The sequence below is a fragment of the Agelaius tricolor genome, unplaced genomic scaffold (genome assembly GCF_023055355.1).
Source record: "Agelaius tricolor isolate 1412-34295 unplaced genomic scaffold, bAgeTri1.0.p SCAF_43, whole genome shotgun sequence".
Taxonomy (NCBI): domain Eukaryota; kingdom Metazoa; phylum Chordata; class Aves; order Passeriformes; family Icteridae; genus Agelaius; species Agelaius tricolor.
In genome coordinates, this window is record NW_027269303.1 from 2,593,749 (window position 1) to 2,615,582 (window position 21,834).

General features: G+C 52.6%; 1 protein-coding gene and 1 long non-coding RNA gene across 2 annotated transcripts in view; one reads left to right on the forward strand and one right to left on the reverse strand.

Moving 5' to 3' along the window:
- LOC139604076 (uncharacterized) overlaps positions 1 to 21,834 on the reverse strand; it is a 1,261,625-nt gene that overhangs the window by 1,077,718 nt on the left and 162,073 nt on the right. Inside the window, 2 exon segments of the mRNA XM_071455063.1 lie at positions 9,361 to 9,939; positions 9,942 to 10,115. Coding sequence (XP_071311164.1) covers positions 9,361 to 9,939; positions 9,942 to 10,115 — 753 coding nt within the window.
- On the forward strand, positions 13,083 to 14,306 carry LOC139604011 (uncharacterized). Its single transcript, XR_011683875.1, has 2 exons — positions 13,083 to 13,363; positions 13,989 to 14,306. It is a non-coding gene; the product is annotated as an uncharacterized lncRNA (long non-coding RNA).

Here is a 21,834-nt window from a genome sequence, read left to right on the forward strand (position 1 = left end):
CAGCTCTGGCACTGCCCAGGGGCAGCTCTGGCTCTGCAGGCTCTGAGGGCAACATCAGAGCAACCCTGAGGAGGCTGGAAAAGTGACACTGATGCTGGCTCTAAGGGCTGATTTCTGTCACGGTCCAATTTATTCAGATCTAAGAGAATTTTTTTATTTATTTTTCTCAACGTGAACTGAGAGATGGATATCTATGAGCAGTTTCTTATCCAGGCGACCCAGAGCAGTAGATTAAAAAAGTAGGATTTTCCCTTTTACGCAGTCCCTGCCTTGCTGTGCTCCCTGTATAATCTAATTGGAAATGTTCTGCAGTTTAATGCCATGCTGGGAGCAGTCGTGAACAATGCAGCATCCTCCCCACACAAGGAGAACACTTCCAAGCCTCACCAGCTGTCTCCTCCCAGCCAGATCTTGTCCCCCAGCGCTGGGAGCAGCTGCCAGGGCTGGCTGAGAGCTGTCCCTGGCAGGCAGCAGAGTCCCTGCCCCAGCACAGCGCCCTGGGCTGCAGGACCCTGCTCTGCAGGACAGCCCTGGGCACCCCTGGCTGCTCTGCACAAGAGACAAGCAGAGAATGTACTCACAGGCTCTGCAGGCATTGGCATGTTCCAGCTGCAGGAGATGGCTCCAGGAGCTGCAGCTGCACTGTCCTGCAGGCAGAGGTTCCTGTGCCAAGGGCTGGCAGTGATTGTGCCCCAGGCACTTCTCAGCCCCTTCCCAGCCCTGACTGATTGAAGCTCTCTGTGCCTCTGGGCTGTGCCCGGGCTGGCTGCAGGCAGTGCCCCAGCCCTGCTGGGCTGGCAGAAGAGCTGCTCATCCAGAGAAATGTGCTTTTGAAGCTCTTCTTGGTGACCAGGAGCTGCCTCTGTGCCAGGAGCCCAGCCCAGCTCAGCAGCACAGACACAGCACAAGGACTTTAATCAGCCTCTGGGGCTTTGTGCTCAGGCCCTGAACATCAGTCCCTGAGAGGGAGCTGAAGAAACCTCTCCAGAACTCCAAGGCAGAATCCAACTCCAAAGTTTCTTGGACTTTTAATGGGTCCCAGTGAGGGCCACGACTGAGCAAGTGTCCCCAGGCCCCAGGCAGAGCAGAGAACTGCAGGCAGTGATGACAGGTGGGGACAAAGAGAAGCCAAGTCTTGGTGCCCTGGGCCACAGCAGGGTCTGTGCCAGCAAGGGCTGGGAGGAGACACCTTGTCCTGAGGCCCTGGGGCCTCCTGGCACAGCCCCAGCCAGGCTGGGCACTGTCAGCCCCTTGTGCTGCCCTCAGCATCCCCCCCTAGCCCACATCCCAGTGGCCTCAAGGATCTGCTGCAAGGAGTCCCTGGGGAGCCTTGCTCAGCAATGGCCCTGGGGGCTCCTTCATGCTCCCTGCAGGGACTGCAGCTTTTTCAAAGGACTTTGGGCTTGGCTTTTGCCTTGGAGTCTCTGAGAGGTCTCTGCAATCATGGCCTCCAATTATCTGCTGTAATTAGTCCCTGGAGGGGCTTTATCAGTAACAACACTCAGTGGGGCTCATTAATGCTTGAAGGTACTTCAGTTATTTAAAGGTACTTGGTATTTCCCTTTTGATACAGACTCTGTGAGAGGTTTGTGCAATCATGGCCCCAATTATCTGCTTTAACGAGTCCCTTGAGAGCTTTGTACTGACACTCAGTGTGGCTCATTAATGCCTTGAGATACTCAAGGTTTTTAAGGTACTTTATGGATTTAAGAATACTTTTAGGTACTTTCAAGGATTTTCCTTCCCACGCTGAGTCTCTGAGAGGTTTTTGTGCCTTCCTGGCCTCCAAATGTCTCCTCCAAGGAGTCCATGACGAGCCTGTGTTGGGTATCTTCCCCCTTTCTGTTTCACAACAAAGATGGAACTGAAAGAATTTTGTAAGACTTCCTAAAAGCATCCAAACAAACACGGGACAATTAACAATACAATAACAACAACTAAGGGAATTAATAGCCCTGTTTTAGCTAGACATCATCCAACCCTTTAGTCCCTTAGATTGGATGAGTTTTTTTAACCAGTCTTTGTTTTCCACTTGAAGCTTCTTGAACCCTTCCTTCAGTACCTGAATGCTCTTGTGGATTGACTCGCTGTGGCTGGAGAGGTTCATGCAGCACATGCCCTCAGAGTCTACACAGCCATGCCCATGTGCCCAGAGTCAAAACTCTATCGCTGTTCTGCAAGGTGGCGTGTCTGATGGTCTCTGTGTCTGAGAGCAGCCACTCAGTGTGAGGGAGGCAGCATTGGTTTGCTTACTTAACAGGCACCCAGGATGGTCTGATTGCCCTAAAGCTTTAGCTGCAGCCACCCAAGGTAGTCCAAATTGGGGGTGCTACCATTTGATACCTGGATTAAAGCTTTCAAAGCCATCTCTTTGATATCATCCAATACTTCTCTGGGGATACCTGCTGCTTGATCATCTGGTAGGCTGTGTTGTCCTTCTCCAGCTAGATGGTTGATTGTCAATTCCACCCTTGCCTCATTATTAGCATAGTCTGCTATTAATTGATTTAGTAAACACTTCCATCCCCTTTCTCACAGGGTGTATTCTGTAGGTGACAACAACAGGGTCATAATATATTTTAAATCATAGGAAGTTTAAGCATGTGCTTTAAACATGGCCCTCATTAGGCCATGAAACCAAGGTAAGTCCTTCCTATGGTCTTTAGCTGCCCTACACAGATCCTTGATTTCCCCATAAATCAATGGCTGATCCCTGGGATTCTGCCCCCTTCTTTCATAACATACTGAGGCAATGAGGAGTTTTGAGACTATTTGCCAGTCTCCTTGCTGAACTGCTTCTTTCCAGATCCTTTCCTAGGGATCTTCTGGGGTTGTGGGCCGAGGTTGCTCTGGGGAATCCAAACTGTCTTCTGCGGAGGAAGAATAACTTGGGGGAGAAACATTTGGATTAGAAATAGTGTGACAGTTGGACTTAGTATCTCTGATCATGGGGTTATATTGTTGCTGGAGGGTGAGGCAAAGGGCTCTGCCATTTTGTCAGGTGTTGGGGATGAAGGGCCTTGATTTAGGATGGTGGACTTTGGGGCTGGAGTTCTGGAGGCATGGCCCAGGGTGAAGGTGGAATGATTGACAGTGGGGGCGTGACCCGCAGTTGTGGGGGTGGAGTCTGGAGGTTCATTCAGGGTGGAAGAGAAGGCTGTGGTAGCAGGAAATGGAGGAGCCAAGATGGAGGGAGGATGGTCAGGCTCCTGAGCCACATTCGGGCTCCTTCCACCTTGAGTCTCCAGGACATGATGCTCCAAGACAGCGTGGCCATTGCCATCTTGGACCATCTTGGAAGGTCTGAGAAAGGCAGGTTTGAGGGGTGGTCCTGAATTAGGAGTGAGTTTTGGATTGAGTTTTCGACACACTGCTTGCTGGTGAAGGGTCTCAAGGATGGTGTGGAAGATGAGGAGCATGCAGAGTGCAATGGGGTCCCTTTTGATCGAAAGGTTGTACAATTTAACTCCCACTGAATGCTGAAATTCAGTGGTATGGATTTTGTTAGAAGAGGCATCTGGAAAATTTTTAATGATCCACCTCATGATTGAATTTAATTTGTTCTTTGAAAATATTTTGTCATGATCAGTGAGAATTAAAGCATACATATATGCTCCTTTCTACTTTGGACATCTGGCGCCCATTTTTCTCTTTCTCTGCCTTATGGGGAAGAGCCACCAGAACACCCCAAATCAATTATGGGACATGGGTGCATATTGTAAAAACACAGTGGCAAAATGGGCAATAAATGTCTTGCATTTCCCCAAACCCACCTGCAATCCTATGCAGGTGAAACCATCGTTGTCCCTGCTGATCCTGGGCAAGGTCCCTTGAAGCAACGATGAATCCGCTGGGCCCGGCACAATCCAAAATCCCAGGGAGCCCTGGCCTATCCATCAGCTAACCCCAGCTGACGTGACTGACACAGGGAGCCCTTAGTGTCAGGGTCCCTGTTTGGGCGCCCAAGGTCACAATGAGGGTGGCTGTGACAAACCTCTCTGGTTCCCTGACTTCAGGGCGAGAGTGGCGAAAATGGAAAGGAGCAGGATCAATGGAGTTGTTTAAAAGGAACTTTAATAACAGGGTGAAAAACAATAAACATGGAGAAGTTGAGAACAGTATGAAGGGCAGGATCCAAAGACCCGAGACAAAGGGGAAGCAACAACATAGACACTTGGGGGTAGAACACTCTAGAACAATAACCCTATAGGGGAAACAAGTAACCAATAGGGGAGGAGAACTTGGACAAGTTAGCATAACAATACTAAAGGCTTTTTGGAGAACTTTCAAGCTCACTTTAATTTAAACAAATGATTCCCGGGCTTGAAACTCATGCCCAATTCTTCTGGGGTAAAATCTGTCTGACTCTGAGTTACAGCTGGGCTAACTCCCACACCGCTGCTTTGCTCTGGCCCCTTGGGACCATGTGGCCCAACAGAGCCACAGGGATGTCCTGGGTTCCACGAGGCTCCACAGTGTCACAATGGTCCCTTCTATCCATGGTGCTCTGCAGTGCCACAATGGCCCCTTCATTTCACAAGGCTCCCAATGTAACATTGGTCTGCATAGGAAGGAAACCACGGATCCCCCATGTTTCAGGAGCTGATGAACAGCAGCCACCAGAGGCCAAGGCAAGCCTGACCCATCTGTCCTGGCAGGATTGCTTGGAGCAACCCTTGCATATTCAAAATTATGAATGTGGAATTCTAATGTCAGACATTTGTGCTTGGAGAAGGATGATTTTTTTCCATACAAAGAAAAGCACAGAGCCCTGTCCAGTGTTTGGAAAACAGGTGAGTTCTTGCACTCAGGAGTTAAAGACCAGCCAGACCTGCCTGTCTTTGCAGCTTTTGTCCTGCAGTAAACCTTGGATACACAGAAATTTGGAGGTGGAATCCAAATTTTGGCCATGGATACCTGGAAAAGATGGACAATTCTTTTCCATAAGAAGGAAAGCCCAGAGCCCCAGTGTTTCAGGGGCAGATGGGAGTGGCCTTCCACATTCCAAGGTCAGCCAGACCTGTCAGGTGATCCCTGGGAGACCAAGGCAGCCACACCTGTTTCATGTTCCCTTGGTTCCACAGGGCCCTGCAGTGTCACAATAGCTCCTTGCTTCCATGATACCCTCAGGTGTCATAATGGCCCCTTGGTTACACAAGTCCTTAAGGATCTTAATGGTCTCCCTGGTTCCACAAGGCCTCACTGTGTCCTAATGGTCTTTGGGTTCCATGAAGCCTCGCGGTGTCCAGTGGCCCCTTGGTTCCATTGGGGCCCAGTAGTGCAACAATGATTCCCTTGGTTCCACAAGTTCCCATAGTGTCACAATGGCCCCTCCCTTCCATGAGGCCCTGCAGGGTCACAATGGTCTCCATGATTCCATGGGGCCTTGCAATGCCACAATGCTCTCCATGGATCCACGGTGCCCTGCAGGATCACAACAGCCCTTTGGTTCCACGAGGCCCTGAAATGCAGCAATGGCCTCTTGGTTCCACAAAGCCCTGCTGCTTCACACTGGCCCCTTGGGACCATGCGGCCCAACAGAGCCACAGTGATGTCCTTGGTTCCATGAGGCCCCACAGTGTCACAGTGGCCCCTTGGATCCATGGTACCCTGCAGGGTCACAATGTTCCCCTTGGTTCCACAAGTTCCTACAGTGTAACAGGTTCCACAAGGGCCTGCAGTGTCACCATGGCCCTTTGGTTCCACAATGCCCCGCAGTGTCACAATGGTCTCCATAGGAAGGAAACAAGTGAGCCCCAGTGGTGCAGGGGCAGATGAGAGGCAGCCACCAGAGGCCAAGGCTGGCCAGACTTGACTGTATGGGCAGATTTTGTCTGGGAGTAACCCTTGGATATAGGGAATTTTAGACCCAGAATCCCAATTTTGGCCATGGGTGCCTAGACAAGAAAGACAGTTCTTTCCCATAGGAATAAAAGCACAGAGCCCCAGTGCTTCATGGTCAGATGGGAAGTGGCCCCTGACATGCCAAATTCAGTAGGACCTGTCAGACAGCCCCCAGGAGGCCAAACCAGGCAGACCTGTTCCATGTTCCATTGACTTCATGGGTCCTAACACTGTCACAATGGTCTCCTTGATTCCATGAGGTCTGGCAATGTCACAATGGCTTCTTGGTTTCAGGAGCCCCAACAGAGTCACAAGGGTCCATTGGCCCCATGCAGCCCCGCTGAGAAACAATGGCTCCTTGTTTCTATTTTAAATCATTCACAATCAAACCACAGTTTGATCATTGATCCTTGCTTCCATAGGGGCCATGATTTGCACAATGGTCTCCTTGATTCCATGATTCCTGAATTCCACAGTCTCACCATCGTTTCCTTGGATCTCCATTGTCACAACTGAGCCATGGCTCCATGAGGTTCCTTAGTGTCACCGTGGTGGCTGTCAGAGGCTGGATGAGATCCATGTCCCGAGACACCTTGGGATGCTCGGAATGCCCGTGTGGGGCCAGGGCCGGGTCAGGCCTTGGTTTGTGGTGGGACAGAGCCCCGCCCCCAGCCCTGGCCTGGCAGAGCTGTCAATCACACAGCAGGGGGCGGCACTAACCCAGCTCTGATTGGCCCAGCTGTCAATCAATCACACAGCAGCAGCTGGTGCTACCCTGGCTCTGATTGGACAAGCAACTGGCAGTCCCACCCCAGGGGTGGGGCCATGAAGGCCCAGGGGGTTAAAAGCCGGAGCACGAGGCCAGCCCAGGGTCTGGATCCTGCCTTCTGCTGGGGTTCCTCTGTTGGTGATGCTGGAACCTGAGCAGTTGGTACCCATGTGTGTGTCTTTCTATGGATCTTCTGTCTTTCTGTTGGTCTCTATTTCTTCTCCTTCTAATATTTCTTACCTAGAACATTTTTGGCTAACTTCACATGTTAAGGAAAAAGGATTTTAGGTTAAATGTGTGGGAATCCAAGGCACAGGGAATATTACTTTGTCTGCTCTGAGGGGTCCTGACTGCCTTTCAACTTCGCCCACAGACAGAACTTCCAAGACTTTGAGATAGATTAGAATTTACCAATGTGTGAAATAGGTAATAGAGAGTACTATACTATGTCCCTTGGGTGAGAAATTTAGGTTTTGGGATTTCTAGTATAGTGTAGATAGGAAGCAAGGTGCAGGAATTGGGGTGTAGTCCCCGTCTTCTTCTTCTACTCCATTTTCTGCAGTGTTGGTGGCACAGGGTGATTGGTCAAGGAAAGCACAGTGTAGAGGTTAGGTGGACAGTCAAGGGATGAGTTATTGGTCAATAAGTAGAAATAATGTACATTTTAAGAGTTAATTGGATGAGAAAACTTTAAAAGACCTTGAAACTGTACATTTTAAAGCCATTTGCGGTGTTTTTCCAGCGTGCTGAGCCTGGTGTGGACAGCAATGCAAAACTTTAGATAAGATAACCATAAACAAGAAGCTGAAGACTGAAAAAGTCCCGTGCATCTCCTTTTACCTGGCACAGAACTGCTACACAGGGTTTCCTCCATCCAGGGAGCCCCCAGAAAGGCCCGACATAAAACAAACATCAATAACTGGTGCCCCAAAAATGTTTGAAATAGGTTGGCTCTTTTCCATAAAGTTGTTTACTGAAGGGTGTTGTCTTAATAGACCAATCATGTGAAATGTGTTGATTAAATGACCAATGAGGTCCACCTGTAGCAAAACAACGTATAAAAGAAGAGGATTGAAAAAATGGGTGGCTTTTAGCCCTTAGCCTTCTGATCTGAGTCTGTGTCATCTCTGATTCAGTGGTGACATTTGGGGATCTGTGGGGGCTGTTGGGGATCCTTTCTGCACCTCGTGACCCAACAGGAGCTTCTCTAATAAACTTTGCCTGAAGCTCCCACTGTGCCCATGACAGGAACCCCTGTGAGTGTCTGGGCCATCCTGGCTCTTTGGCAGCCTGGGGACTCCTGGGATGTCACTGTGGAGCCCCTGTGAGTACCTGTGACAGATGGGTGCCTTTGCAGCCCAAGGTGCCCTGGGATGTCACCATGGAATGGCTGTGACTGCCTCTGACCACAGGGCTCTTTACCATCCCCAGAAAGCACTGGGAGGTCTCCATGGAGCCCCTGTCTCTGTGTGTGACATTCCAGCTCTGGAACAGCCTGGAGACTCTTGGAAAGATCCCATGGAGCCCCTCTGAGGGCCTGTGACAAATCTGATCCTTAGCAGGCAACCATCACCAGTCCACTGTTGCTATGGTCAGTTTCCATGGCAACCATCCCCAGCCCCCTGTTGCTATGCTCAGTCCCTTGGCAGCTCTATGGAGACCCCATACCAGGGGTGGTTGCCATGGACACCAGCTCAGGCCTGCAGCCAGAGCCCGTTGCCATGGCAACCATTGGCAGCCCCATCCCCAGGCTGATGGGATCCCAGAAGCACAGAATTGGCTGAGCTGGGAGGGACCCATCAGGATCCTCCAGTCCAACTGCTGGCCCTGCACAGGACACCCCAACAATGCCAGCCTGGGCCTGGCAGCGCTGGCCAAACGCTGCTGCAGCTCAGAGAGCCCTGGAGCTGGGAGCCTTCCCTGGGGAGCCTGGCCAGGGCCCCAGCAGCCTCTGGGCAAAAACCTTTTCCTGAAATCCGACCTGAGCCTGCCCCGACTCAGCTGCAGCCGCTCCCTCCACTCCTGTCCCGGGGCACCAGAGGGAAGAGGTTCCCACAGCCCCAGCCAGGGACCCTCTCCCAAGGCTGCTGCCATGGCCACCAGGGCTGGCACCAGCTGGGATGCTCGGTTTCCATGGGCTGGGCTTCAGGAATGGGATTCCCCAATTTCCTGCTCCCACTAAAACCGCGCTGCCCTTGCTGCCCTCCAGCCTCCCATGGAAAGCACAAAAGGCAAAGATCCCGGACTGGGATAAGAACAATTTATTGGGAACAGCAACCAGATAAAGAACAAACAGGAACAGAAACAATATTGATAACAGAAGGGATAAATAAAACTGTTTACAGGGAAAACTACAACACAACTCACAGGGTCTGCCTGGCTACAATATTTCTTGCCTGGAAAGGACACCCTTCTCCTCAGGGAGAGAGAGAGAGTCCCTTTCCTGTCCGTGGCAATGATCTGAGGTGGGACTGAATGTAATGACAGGGCCATGGGCAGACCCTCACGTTTTTCAATGCCACATCAGGTCATTTGCAAGGGCAGGAAAAGAAACAGGTGTCTTCCCAGCATGGATCACAGGGAACATGGATCACCAGGGCTCTTCCCAACATGGGGTCTCCCATGGGGGATGAAGCTGGAGTGGTGCATGAAGCTGTTCCTGCAATCAGAGCATTGGCAAGCCTTTCCTTACCGGTGACTTGGTTGGTGTCTTGTCAAGTGAGAGCTGCTGGTGAAGCTCTTCCCACACTGGGGACACTCGTAGGGCCTCTCCCCAGTGTGGATGCGCTGGTGCCTGATGAGGGTGGAATTGTGCTTGAAGCTCTTCCCGCAGTCAGGGCAGTAGAAGGGCCTCTCATCCGTGTGAATCTGTGCATGCAGGAGGAGATTTGAGCTGGTCCGAAACCTTTTCCCACATGTGGGGCACTCGTAGGGTCTCTCTCCAGTGTGGATGAGCTGGTGCCTGATGAGGTGGGACTTGCGCTTGAAGCCCTTCCTGCAGTAAGGGCAGTGGAAGGGCCTTTCTTCTGTGTGAATCTGCCGGTGCCTGGCAAGATCAGGGCTGGTGTGAAACCTCTTCTGGCACTCAGGACACTTGTAGGGCTTCTCCCCAGTGTGGATGCGCCAGTGGGTGATGAGGGTAGAGCTGTGCTTGAAGCCCTTCCCAGAGTTGGGACAGAGAAAGGGCCTCTCATCCCTGTGAACCTGCTGGTGCTGGAGGAGATTGGAGCTGCTCTGAAACCTCTTCCCACACTGGGGACATTTGTAGGGCCTCTCCCCAGTGTGGATGCGCTGGTGGGTGACGAGGGCAAAGCTGCAGCTGAAGCCTTCCCACACTCCCCACACTCGTAGGGCCATTCCCCGGTGTGGATCATCTGGTGGCTGATCAGGGTGCTGCTCTGCCTGAAGCTCATCCCACACTCCAAGCACTTGTGGGGCTTCTCCCCATTCTGAAGCTGCTCATGGGCCACCAGCTCCGAGCTCTGGCTGAAGCTCTGTCCACCTTCCTGGCTCAGGGTGGGTCTTTCCTCCTCAGAGCACCCTGGGCTGGGTTTGGAGCCCCTCCTTCTGTGGGATCTCTGGGGCTTTTCCTCCCTGTTGGAATTCTGCAGTGTGGAGCCACTCAAAATGGCCTCTTCCATGAGGTTCTACTGTGGGGATTTGCCCTCCCTGGTCTCCATCCTCAGCTCCTTCCCGGGGGGAGGAAGGACAAGGAGAGGATGGGATTTGCCTCCGTGCCAGAGGGAAGGGGAAGGAGATCCCCCCAGTGCATCCCCGGCAGGACGGGGTTGGCAGCAGGGTTGTCCTGCAGCCGGGGGCTGTGCTGGGCTGGGAGATGGAGCAGGAGAGAGGGGGAAAGGGGCACTGACTTCCTCCTCACCTGCCTGGCTGTCCCAGGGCTCCTTCCTCTTCCTCACAGCCTCCTCCTCCATCTGGCCAAGTTTACGGGATGGAAAATCCTGTTTTGGGAAGAAAAGAAGGGATAAGTACATTGAAGTTTGTACTTGTTTGAAGGCAAACCTGGGGAGGGTCTAAACCAGGATTACAATTTAATAAGAAAATGAAGATCAAGGCAATGATGCCGAAACACTGCCCTAAACTGACAGAGTCAGGATATAACCTGACACTCTGTTGCTGGTCAGGCTGGTGGCAGCAGTCCCATTAAATGGTGGCTGCAGTCCTGTTGGAGTGATGAACGTGATTCTGTCCAAGCAGTGATCCTGTAGAAGGGTCTGGTCTTCCTCTGAAGGTCCAGTGGTGGTTCTGGAGCTCTTGTCCTCTGGGAATCCAGTAGGCAAGCTGCTCCTGGTGTTGCAAGGCTCAGCTTATATGCAGGTAGGAATGCTTGGATCCTCCCCCTGGGCGGAGCATCCCACAATGGGAGGATGGAATTTGATCAGTCCTGCAGTGACACTCAATGGCCCATTCCCAGAAGATATCTCCCCTGGAGGGCGTTATCAGGGCTGAGTCATGGAAGAAATCAAGAACACTGCCCCACCTGTTTATAGCAGTTGATGAAGATGGGCATTGAAAACATGCATTTGGTTCCATCTTACACTGCAGCCTGAAACAGTGGGGGAATCCCTGCTCAGGGGGTGAACACCACCCCCCTTACCCAAACTGGCTCAGGTGTAAAACCCCCACCCCAGGAAGGCCTCACACACAGGGGACAATGTCACACTTGCCCTGCCCCAGGGGAGGTCTCTGTCCCTGTCACTCTGTGGCTGTCCCCCCTTTTCTCTTTCACAGGCTGGGGGCTTTTCCAAATGTGAGAATAATTTTTCTCTTTGTCCCTGTCACCTTTGTGACATCTACACAGAGCTTTCCCTTCCTTTTGATAATCTTTTCATAAAAGAGGTATCGCAATGTATTGGGCCGAATTTCAACATTTCTTTTATCAGAATGTGCCAGCAGCTGAGCTGGAGCTCTGCAGGAACCAATGAAACTTGGAATTGCCACAGAATTGTTTGTATTGTCAGTTTATTTAAGTTTGGGATTTGTTGCATTTCCATCACAAGTGACTTGTGGGAAGAGCAAATTCAAGGCATTTTATGTAGGGTAAAGTTTTTTTTTCTGACAAGAAACAGCTTTATTTTGTCCAGTGCCCAGGGGATGCTCAAGGGGTCTCTGTGCCTCTCACCCTGGGGGATGCTTGGGAGGAGCTTGGGGGGGTTGTCCCTGTCTCTGTAACCCCCGTCCATTCCCCAGGGGTGTCCCTGTCCCTCTCACCCCAGATTTTCCCCCCTCTCTTTCCTGTGGGAGGATGAAGCCCAGCTGCCCTTTTCTTTTGGTGCCTCCTCCTCTCCTCAGCTGAGGATGTCAAACTCCCCAGGAGCAGGAAAATCCCCATTCCCTGTTTGCTTGTGGCTGCAGCCTGGAACATCCACCCAGAATGAAGGACTTTCTGACAGCCCTGCTGAATGACACTGGAGGAGGTTTGTGAGAAGGGGAAGAAATTGTATTTTGATAGGAAATAAATATGCAAAATTATTTCTTTCTCTCATATTCCTTTTCAGTCAGTTCTGTTGTGTTTTCAGAGTGCCACCTTCTCAGCTGATTGTGTTTGTGTCCTCCTTTCTCTCCTGCCTCTCTTTGCCTGCTCTGTTTCTCTCTCAGTGTCTCCCTTGAACCAGGGCAGCTCCCCCCAAAGACCCTGCCCTGATTTAATTCCCCATCCAGGAGCTACAACAACTATGGTTGAAGTTATGAAGTCCGGCAGTGAAATGTCACTGTAAGATCTTGCTCCACTTGGCTTTTGGCTCCTTCTTGAGAGCTTTGCCTTCCAGGGCAGGAACATCTTTTCCTGGCTGGGAACTGGAATTCCAGCCCCTGGCAGTGTGTGCCATGGATCCCAGAGGGGCATTCCCGAGGTTCCCAGGGTGCTGCTCCTGCCGTGCCTCCCAAGGAGCTGTGCAGGGCCGGGGGACAAGGTCCAGCAGCTCTCTGGGCTCCCAGAGCACACAGCAAAGGTGGCTTTCCGACATTTTCCATCACATTTCCAGCTGGAAGTAGAGGAAAGAAGGAAAGCGAGTCTCTGACAGAATCCTGGAACGACTGCGGTGGAAGGGACCCTGCCCGTGGGTTATGATTTCGCGAGGGAGAGACGCCTCTGCCCCAGGGAAGGTGCGAATGAGACCATGGGAACGCAACCTGTGGATCTGCTCGAACTTGGATTGAACTGAACAAGAAATGGGGAGGAGAGAGGGAGAGAAAGAAATCGGGAAGAGATTTCAGAGAGAGAAAGAAATAGGAAAGAGTTCTCAGAGGGGCAGAAAGAAAGAGGAAAAGGCTCCGGCCCGGACTCCGCAGCTGCCGGGGACACCCGCAGGGCTCAGCGCCTTTCACAATTCCAGCCAATCAGAGGAGGCGCTGAACAATTTCTAGCCAATCAGAGCTTTTCTCGGCGATGACTCACCGGTTGCCAGGCGGACCCGCAGAGCCCAGCGGCCCCGGAGCGGAGTTTGGGGCTCGGGCTGGGGGCACGGATCCGCCCCGGGGGGGACCCCGAGCCCCCTGCCCACCCCTGGGGCCGATCGGGGGCTCCCCCACCCAGCAGCCGGGGCTGCGGGGCCGCGGGGCAGAGGGGTGGGAAAGGGGGGTCCGGGCTGGCAGCGGAGGAAATGCGGGAGGAAGAGGAGGGAGAGGAGGAGCAGGAGCGGGAGCGGGAGAATCCCGGCGCTCGCAGCGCCCGCACGCTGAGCCTGCAGCAGCCCCTGCCCCGGGAGCATCGCCCCCAGCCCCGAGCCGCAGGTGAGGGCGAGGCCGAGCTCGCCCCGGCTCCAGCCAGGGCTGTCCGGGAGGATTTTTTTGGAGCGTGTTCGGAGCCGGCAGATCCCGGACTCGAGCCCCGGATATCTCCGGGCTCCCTAAGAGGAGCTTTTTCGGGGGCAGAGGAGCCGCGATCGCCCCTCGGGAGGGTCCCGGGGGTCCACGTGGGGATGGCCCGGTACCGATGGGGCGGGACATTGGTTTTGGGGATCCCCGTGAGAGCCGGGGCTGTGGAACGGGGGACCCCCGGGGCGGGGAGAGGGGAAGGGGCGATACCGGAGCTGGGGCACCCCCGGCAGCCCGGAGATGAGGCGGGGACGGGACCCCCTGACCCTGACAGGGGCGCGTCCTGGGGTGACTTCATGATGCTCGTGCCCCATCGGTCTGTTTAGCCCAGAAATGAGTTCTGCACCTTTAAGGCTGGTTCTGAGAGCCAAGGGGCGGAGGAAGAAGCTGCAGTTTGTTTTCATACACTGCACTCACTCCTCCACATTCCGGCTCCTGGATGGACAGAGAGCAGGACAGAGCTCTCCTTTGCTTTTAGTTAGTTTTTAGCTCTCTGAGGCAGAGAAGTTCCCTGGACTGTGGTTTTTCTTTTTCTTTGGAGCTGTTTAAACCTGCTCTGGACTGAACAACCAGAACACCACTGGCAGCTCCCACCTGTGGCTCACCGGGCTGAGCCTGGACCGCGGCATTTCCAATACAGGAGGGACTGATAAGAGACTGATAAGAGACTGACAGGAGACAGATAAGAGACTGATAAGAGACTGATAAGAGACTGATAAGACACTGAGTGAGCCAAGCCCCAGCCCAAGGAGGGACTTTTGGAGTTTGTCACCTATTTTCCAGCAGCAGGAGGTTTTATTGCTTAATATTGTTCAATTTTTGTGCTGGTGAATGCTTTGCCTGTTAAATAAAGTGGTTTTTTCACTTTTCTCCAAGGAAATCATTTCCCGAACTGGCTGAGGGTGGGGCTGCTGAATCTGCATTCTAGAGGAAACCCCTTTCGGGAGTTTTCTCCCAAAATTGCCCTAAAGCAGGACAGGGTGGTGGGAAGAGGGGGGAAGCCCAAGTGGCTGGATTGAGGGGAGGCTGGAGAGGGGGACCCTGGGACTCCAAAACCCCCCAGCATCCCTTAGCAGGACCCTGGAGAGGGGGGATCCCCAGGACCCATGGGATCCCCAGCAGCCCAGAGACAGGGGACCACCAGAACCCCAGAGGGATGAGACTGGAAATGGGGCACTCCTGGTGAATTTTTCTTATACACTCTTGATTTTTGGAGGTTTTTATGGACATCAGGTGACTTCCAGAGATGGACTTGTGTGGGAGGAATCCCCAACCCAAGGCATTCACACCTTGGTTTTCCCCAAACCAGGATTTTCCCCAAACCATCTCACAGTGACATCCCCTCCTGTCCTGCTCTGGGTGAGCTCAGTCCCAAACCTGACCCTGATCCTGGTCTCAATCTCATTCCATGTTCAGACACACTCACAGTTCTGTATTTATTCTCATCCCAATGCCGGACTCGTCTAGCCCCAGACCCAATCCCAACCCCAGCCCTAAAGCCAATCCCATGTCTCACCTTAACCCCAATCCCAGCTCTAATCCAAATCTCAGCCCCAACTCCAAGCCCAGCCCCAATTCCAGGCCCTTCCTAAATCCTCAGCCCCAACCCAAATCCCAGGCTCAGCCCTTCTGGGGCTTTGGGGGTGTCTCTGTCCCTGTGACCCCGATGATGTTTGGGTGGGGTCCCAGCAGGGCTGAGAGGGACAGAGACCCCCCCGGCCTCCCCAGGGGTGAGAAGGTGGCAGAGCCCCCCCAGCCCCGAGCAGCCTCAGCGGTGAGAGGGACACAGAGCCCCTGGTGCCCAGCCCTGCACAGGCATTGCCTGAGGCCAGAGGGATGGAGACCCCCCGAGCATCCCCCAGGGCCAGGGGACAGAGAGCCCCGAGCATCCCCTGGGCTGAGAGGGACAGAGACTGCCCCGAGCACCCCCTGGCACAGGGGAGAGAGGGAGGGAGACCCCCCAGGCATTCCCTGGGGTGAGAATGATGGAGACGCCTGGGGAATGGCCTGGGGTGACAGGGACAGGGACACCCTGGGGAATGGCCTGGGGTGACAGGGACAGGGACACCCCTGGGGAATGGCCTGGGGTGACAGGGACAGGGAAAACCCCCCCAAGCCCCTCCCAAGCATCCCCCAGTGTAAGAGGGTCAGTGACCCCTGGAGAATCCCCTGGCCACTGGACAAAGTAAAGTTGTTTCTTGACAAAAATCAAATTTAACCCTACAGAAAATGCCTTGAATTTGCTCTTCCCACAAGTCACTTGTGGTGAACACGCAAACAAATCCCAAAATTCAATAAACTGACAATAGAAGCGATTTTGTGGCAATTCCAACAGCCATTGGTCCTGCCCAGCTCCAGCTCAGCTGCTGGCAGGTTCCAATATAAGAAAAGTGGAAATTCAGCCCAATACATTGCGATACCTCTTTTATGAAAAGATTATCAAAAGGAAGGGAAAGCTCTGTGTAGATGTCACAAAGGTGACAGGGACAAAGAAAAAACTTATTCTTAGATTTGGCAAAGCCCCCAGCCTGTGAAAAAGAAAAGGGGGGACAGCCACGGAGTGACAGGGACAGAGACCTCCCCTGGGGCAGGGCAAGTGTGACATTGTCCCCTGTGTGTGAGGCCTTCCCAGGGTGGGGGTTTTACACCTGAGCCAGTTTGGGCAAGGGGGGTGGTGTTCACCCCCTGAGCAGGGATTCCCCCACTGTTTCAGGCTGCAGTGTAAGATGGAACCAAATGCATGTTTTCAATGCCCATCTTCATCAACTGCTATAAACAGGTGGGGCAGTGTTCTTGATTTCTTCCATGACTCAGCCCTGATAACGCCCTCCAGGGGAGATATCTTCTGGGAATGGGCCATTGAGTGTCACTGCAGGACTGATCAAATTCCATCCTCCCATTGTGGGATGCTCCGCCCAGGGGGAGGATCCAAGCATTCCTACCTGCATATAAGCTGAGCCTTGCAACACCAGGAGCAGCTTGCCTACTGGATTCCCAGAGGACAAGAGCTCCAGAACCACCACTGGACCTTCAGAGGAAGACCAGACCCTTCTACAGGATCACTGCTTGGACAGAATCACGTTCATCACTCCAACAGGACTGCAGCCACCATTTAATGGGACTGCAGCCACCAGCCTGACCAGAAGGGTGTCAGGTTATATCCTGACTCTGTCAGTTTAAGGCAGTGTTTCTGTATCATTGCCTTGATCTTCATTTTCTTATTAAATTGTAATCCTGTTTTAGACACTCCCCAGGTTTGCCTTCAAACCAGTACAAAATTCAATGTACTCATCCCTTGTTTTCTTCTCAAAACAGGATTTTCCATCCCGTAAACTTGGCCAGATGGAGGAGGAGGCTGTGAAGAAGAAGAAGGTGCCCCAGGAGCCCCAGGCAGGTGAGGAGGAAGTCAGTGCCCCTTTCCCCCTCTCTCCTGCTCCATCTCCCAGCCCAGCACAGCCCCCGGCTGCAGGACAACCCTGCTGCCAACCCCGTCCTGCTGGGGATGCACTGGGGGGATCTCCTTCCCCTTCCCTGTGGCACGGAGGCAAATCCCATCCTCTCCTTGTCCTTCCTCCCCCAGGGAAGAAGCTGAGGATGAAGACCAGGCAGGGCAAATCCCTGTGGCAGAACCTCATGGAAGAGGCCATTTTGAGCGTCTCCACACTGCAGAATTCAAACAGGGAGGACAAGTCCCAGAGATCCCGCAGGAGAAGCGGTTTCAAACCCAGCCCAGTGTGCTCTGAGGAGGAAAGACCCACCCTGAGCCAGGAAGGTGGACAGAGCTTCAGCCAGAGCTTGGAGCTGGTGGCCCATGAGCAGCTTCGTGATGGGGAGAAGCCCCACAAGTGCTTGGAGTGTGGGAAGAGCTTCAGGCAGAGCAGCAGCCTGATCAGCCACCAGATGATCCACACCGGGGAATGGCCCTATGAGTGTGGGGAGTGTGGGAAGGGCTTCAGCTGCAGCTCTGCCCTCATCATCCACCAACGCATCCACACTGGGGAGAGGCCCTACGAGTGTCCTGAGTGCCAGAAGAGGTTTCACACCAGCTCTGATCTCGCCAGGCACCAGCAGATTCACACAGAGGAGAGGCCCTTCCACTGCCCTTACTGCAGGAAGGGCTTCAAGCGCAACTCCCACCTCATCAGGCACCAGCGCATCCACACTGGGGAGAGGCCCTACGAGTGTCCCACCTGTGGGAAGAGGTTTCAGACCAGCTCAAATCTCCGCCTGCATCAGCGCATTCACATGGATGAGAGGCCCTTCCGCTGTCCTGACTGTGGGAAGGGCTTCAAGCGCAACTTCACCCTCATCAGGCACCAGCGCATCCACACAGGGGAGAGGCCCTATGAGTGTCCCCAGTGTGGGAAGAGCTTCACCCAGAGCTCCGACCTGACCAAACACCAACAGAGACACCAGTAAGGGAAGTCCTACAAATGCCCCAAGTTCAGGAGGAGCTTCATGCACTGCTCCAGCTTCATCCCCCATTGGAGGATCTATATTGGGAAAAGCCCTGGTGATCCATTTTCCCTCTGATCCATGCTGGGAAGACACCTGTACCTTTTCCTGGCCCTGCCAATTACATGATGTGGGATTGAAGAACATGAGGGTCTGGCAATGGCCCTGTCATTACATTCACTCCCACCTGAGAACATTGCCGGGGGCAGGAAAGGGACTCTCTCTCTCTCTCTCCCTGAGGAGAAGGGTGTCTTTTCCAGGGAGGGGAAATACGAAACTGGGGAGAGCCATTAGTTGATGTTGTAGTTTTCCCTGTAAACAGTTTTATTGATCCCTTCTGTTATCAATATTGTTTCTGTTCCCTTTTTTCCTTATCTCGTTGTTGTTCCCAATAAATTGTTCTTCTCCCAGCCTGGGATCTTTGCCTTTTGTGCTTTCCATGGCAGGCGGGAGGGCAGCGAGGGCAGCGCGGTTTTAGCGGGAGCAGGAAATTGGGGAATCCCATTGCTGAAGCCCGGCCCATGGAAACCGAGCATCCCAGCTGGTGCCAGCCCTGGTGGCCATGGCAGCAGCCTTGGGAGCGGGTCCCTGGCTGGGGCTGTGGGAACCTCTTCCCTCTGGTGCCCAGGGACAGGAGTGGAGGGAGCGGCTGCAGCTGAGTCGGGGCAGGCTCAGGTTGGATCTCAGGAAAAAGTTTTTCCCTGTAGCCTGCTCTGTGGCCATGGGAGCTGGACAAATGCCAGCCAGCTGCTCCCGGTGTGTGGCTGGAGGAGAACACAACATCTGCCACTCCTGGGTTCTCCTCCAAAACCCTCGGGTAGTGGTGCTGTCTGCGGCCTGGGGGGCACAGGTGAGAGTGTGGCTACCAAGTCCCGAGATAAAGGAAGGAGAGAGTGCACACTCGTGTGGATGCCAAGGTGCTTTATTTCCCAGGCCTGATCAGTGATGGGTGTCAGAGGAGGACGGCTTAGGGAGGCACTGATAAAGGGAATGAGTGTGACAGGAGGAGACTCAAGGTGACCAATAAACGAAGACCAGGGGAGGAGCGTGGGACACAGCTGGACCAATAAGGATTACATAAGGGAGGGAAGAGCCTCTGGAGGCAAATCATACATTGAGGAAGGGATGATTGACACGGAAGGTTCTCGAAATAAAGAGGGGTGGTTACAATGATAGGCAGGGGAAGTGGGCAGCACCAGGAGGGAGGAAATAAACTTATAAGGGCATAAAGGGAAGGATCAAGGGATCAGTCACCTTGAGGGACAAGCCATTGGCGGGAAAACAAGGGGTAACCAGCTTAGGGAGAAACCATTATGAGGGAAGTACATGGGGGGAACCATGAGGGCCAAACCCTATTTCTAACTTATAGAAGGGATAAACAACTTCACAACTGAACTCATATAAACATTTTAAAACACACGACAGCCACAGAGCAGTTAGACCAGTTTCTGGGGCCCAATATTTATACATGGGAGGAAATGCAATCATTAATGGTTATGTTGTTCACACCAGAAGAAAGACACATGATCCGATCGTCTGGGATACAAATATGGGAAAGGGAGCATGTGCAAGGACCTCCTGGGGATCTGAAAATGCCCATAGTGCGCCCCACCAGGGACCACAGCAGCACTGGGGGGAGGCAAGACATGGAGGAATAGAGAACATTGATTATAAGAGGCCTCAAAGAAGCAGCTCCACTTAACCAAAATGCCCATGAGGCTTTCAATGAGCAGCAAAAGAGCGAAGAAACCCCCACAGAGTGTTCAGAAAGGTTGAGGAAAAATATAAGGCAGTATTCAGGGGTTGACCCTGACACGGTGGCTGGACAGATCTTACTAAAGATAAATTTTGTCACTCATGTCTGGCCAGATATACAGAGAAAGTTAGAAAAGTTAGATGGTTGGCAAGAAAGGAGGTTAGAAGACCTTTTAAGGGAAGCACAGAAGGTGTATGTAAAAAGGGATGAAGTGAAGGCCAAGGCAAAATCAAATGGTAGCTGCCATTAGGGAAGGAAACCAGCATGCAAAGAACAACTCAGGTAAGGGAGGGAGATTCCAAGTGCGGGAAGATAGGAGGAGGGAGGATGCAGGCCCCTGGGCCTTGACACAAAAAGGAGAGTTTAGGAAACAAGGGAACCCAGGACCCTTTTTGCTTTTCCTGTAAAGAGAGTGGGCATATAAGAAAGAATTGCCCCCAGAAGGAAAAGGATCTGAGGGTCTATGAGACTGAGCAAAAAGGAGAAGTAGAAGACTAGGGGTATCAGGGGCTCTACCTCCTGGGGACAGAATACCACCAGGGGCCCTTGATAACTTTAAAAATAGATCCCCAGGAGGAAGAATTTAAATTCTTAGTAGGCACAGGGGCTGAAAGAACTTGTGTTTGTAGAATCCCAAAGGGGTGCAGAAAGAGTCAAGATACTGTGCAAGTAGTAGGTGCTAAAGGGAAAGGGTTCAAAGCCTCAGTTGTAAAGCAAATAAAGTTTGAAGGAACAAAGAAAATAGGAAGGAGGGACATTCTATTAGTTCCAGATGCAGGGTGAAATTTATTAGGACAGGATTTACAGGTGCAGTTTGACATTGGAGTGCTTCTAGAGTAAGGGAAAATGATAGTTAAGCTTCTCCAATTCAGGGAAGAAGATGAGGAGAAAATTCATGAGATGGTGTGGGCAAAACCAAAAAACCAAGGTAAATTGAACATGAAACCTATACTAATAAAAATAGTTAATGAGAACCATCCAGTTCGGGTACGGCAATATCCACTCTCCCTGGAAGGGAGACGAGGACTGCAGCCGCTGATCCAGGACCTACTTGAGGACAGGACCTTAGAACCATGTATGTCCCCCCATAATACACCCATATTACCAGTAAAGAAGTCAGATGGGACTTACAGGCTTGTCCAAGATTAAGAGAAGTGAACAAAAGAACAGTGAATCCTTACCCAGTAATGCCTAACCCCTATACACTACTGAGTAATATCCCCCCAGAACACCAGTGGTTTAGCGTGATAGACCTAAAAGATGCTTTTTGGGTGTGCCCACTGGCAGAGCAAAGTGGAGACAATTGGAGGCCAGGATGGCACAAAAAAACTCTCAGAGATTCAGAGTGGAAAGGAAAATCCAAAGTACCTTAAAAGCCTTGAGTATCTCAAAGCATTACTGAGCACCACTGAGTGTCAGTACAAAGCTCTTCAGGGACTCGTTAAAGCAGATAATTGGGGCCATGATTGCACAAACTCCTCACAGAGTCTGTATCAAAAGGGAAACACCAAGTACCTTAAAATAACTGAAGTACCCTGAAGTATTAATGAGCCCCACTGAGTGTTGGTACTGACAAAGCCTCTCCAGGGACTAATTACAGCAGATAATTGGAGGCCATGATTGCAGAGACCTCTCAGAGACTCCAAGGCAAAAGCCAAAGCCAAAGTCCTTTGAAAAACCTGCAGTCCCTGCAGGGAGCATGAAGGAGCCCCCAGGGCCATTGCTGAGCAAGGCTCCCCAGGGACTCCTTGCAGCAGATCCTTGAGGCCACTGGGATGTGGGCTAGGGGGGGATGCTGAGGGCAGCACAAGGGGCTGACAGTGCCCAGCCTGGCTGGGGCTGTGCCAGGAGGCCCCAGGGCCTCAGGACAAGGTGTCTCCTCCCAGCCCTTGCTGGCACAGACCCTGCTGTGGCCCAGGGCACCAAGACTTGGCTTCTCTTTGTCCCCACCTGTCATCACTGCCTGCAGTTCTCTGCTCTGCCTGGGGCCTGGGGACACTTGCTCAGTCGTGTCCCTCTCTGGGACCCATTACAAGCCCAAGAAAGTTTGGAGTTGGATTCTGCCTTGGAGTTCTGGAGAGGTTTCTTCAGCTCCCTCTCAGGGACTGATGTTCAGGGCCTGAGCACAAAGCCCCAGAGGCTGATTAAAGTCCTTGTGCTGTGTCTGTGCTGCTGA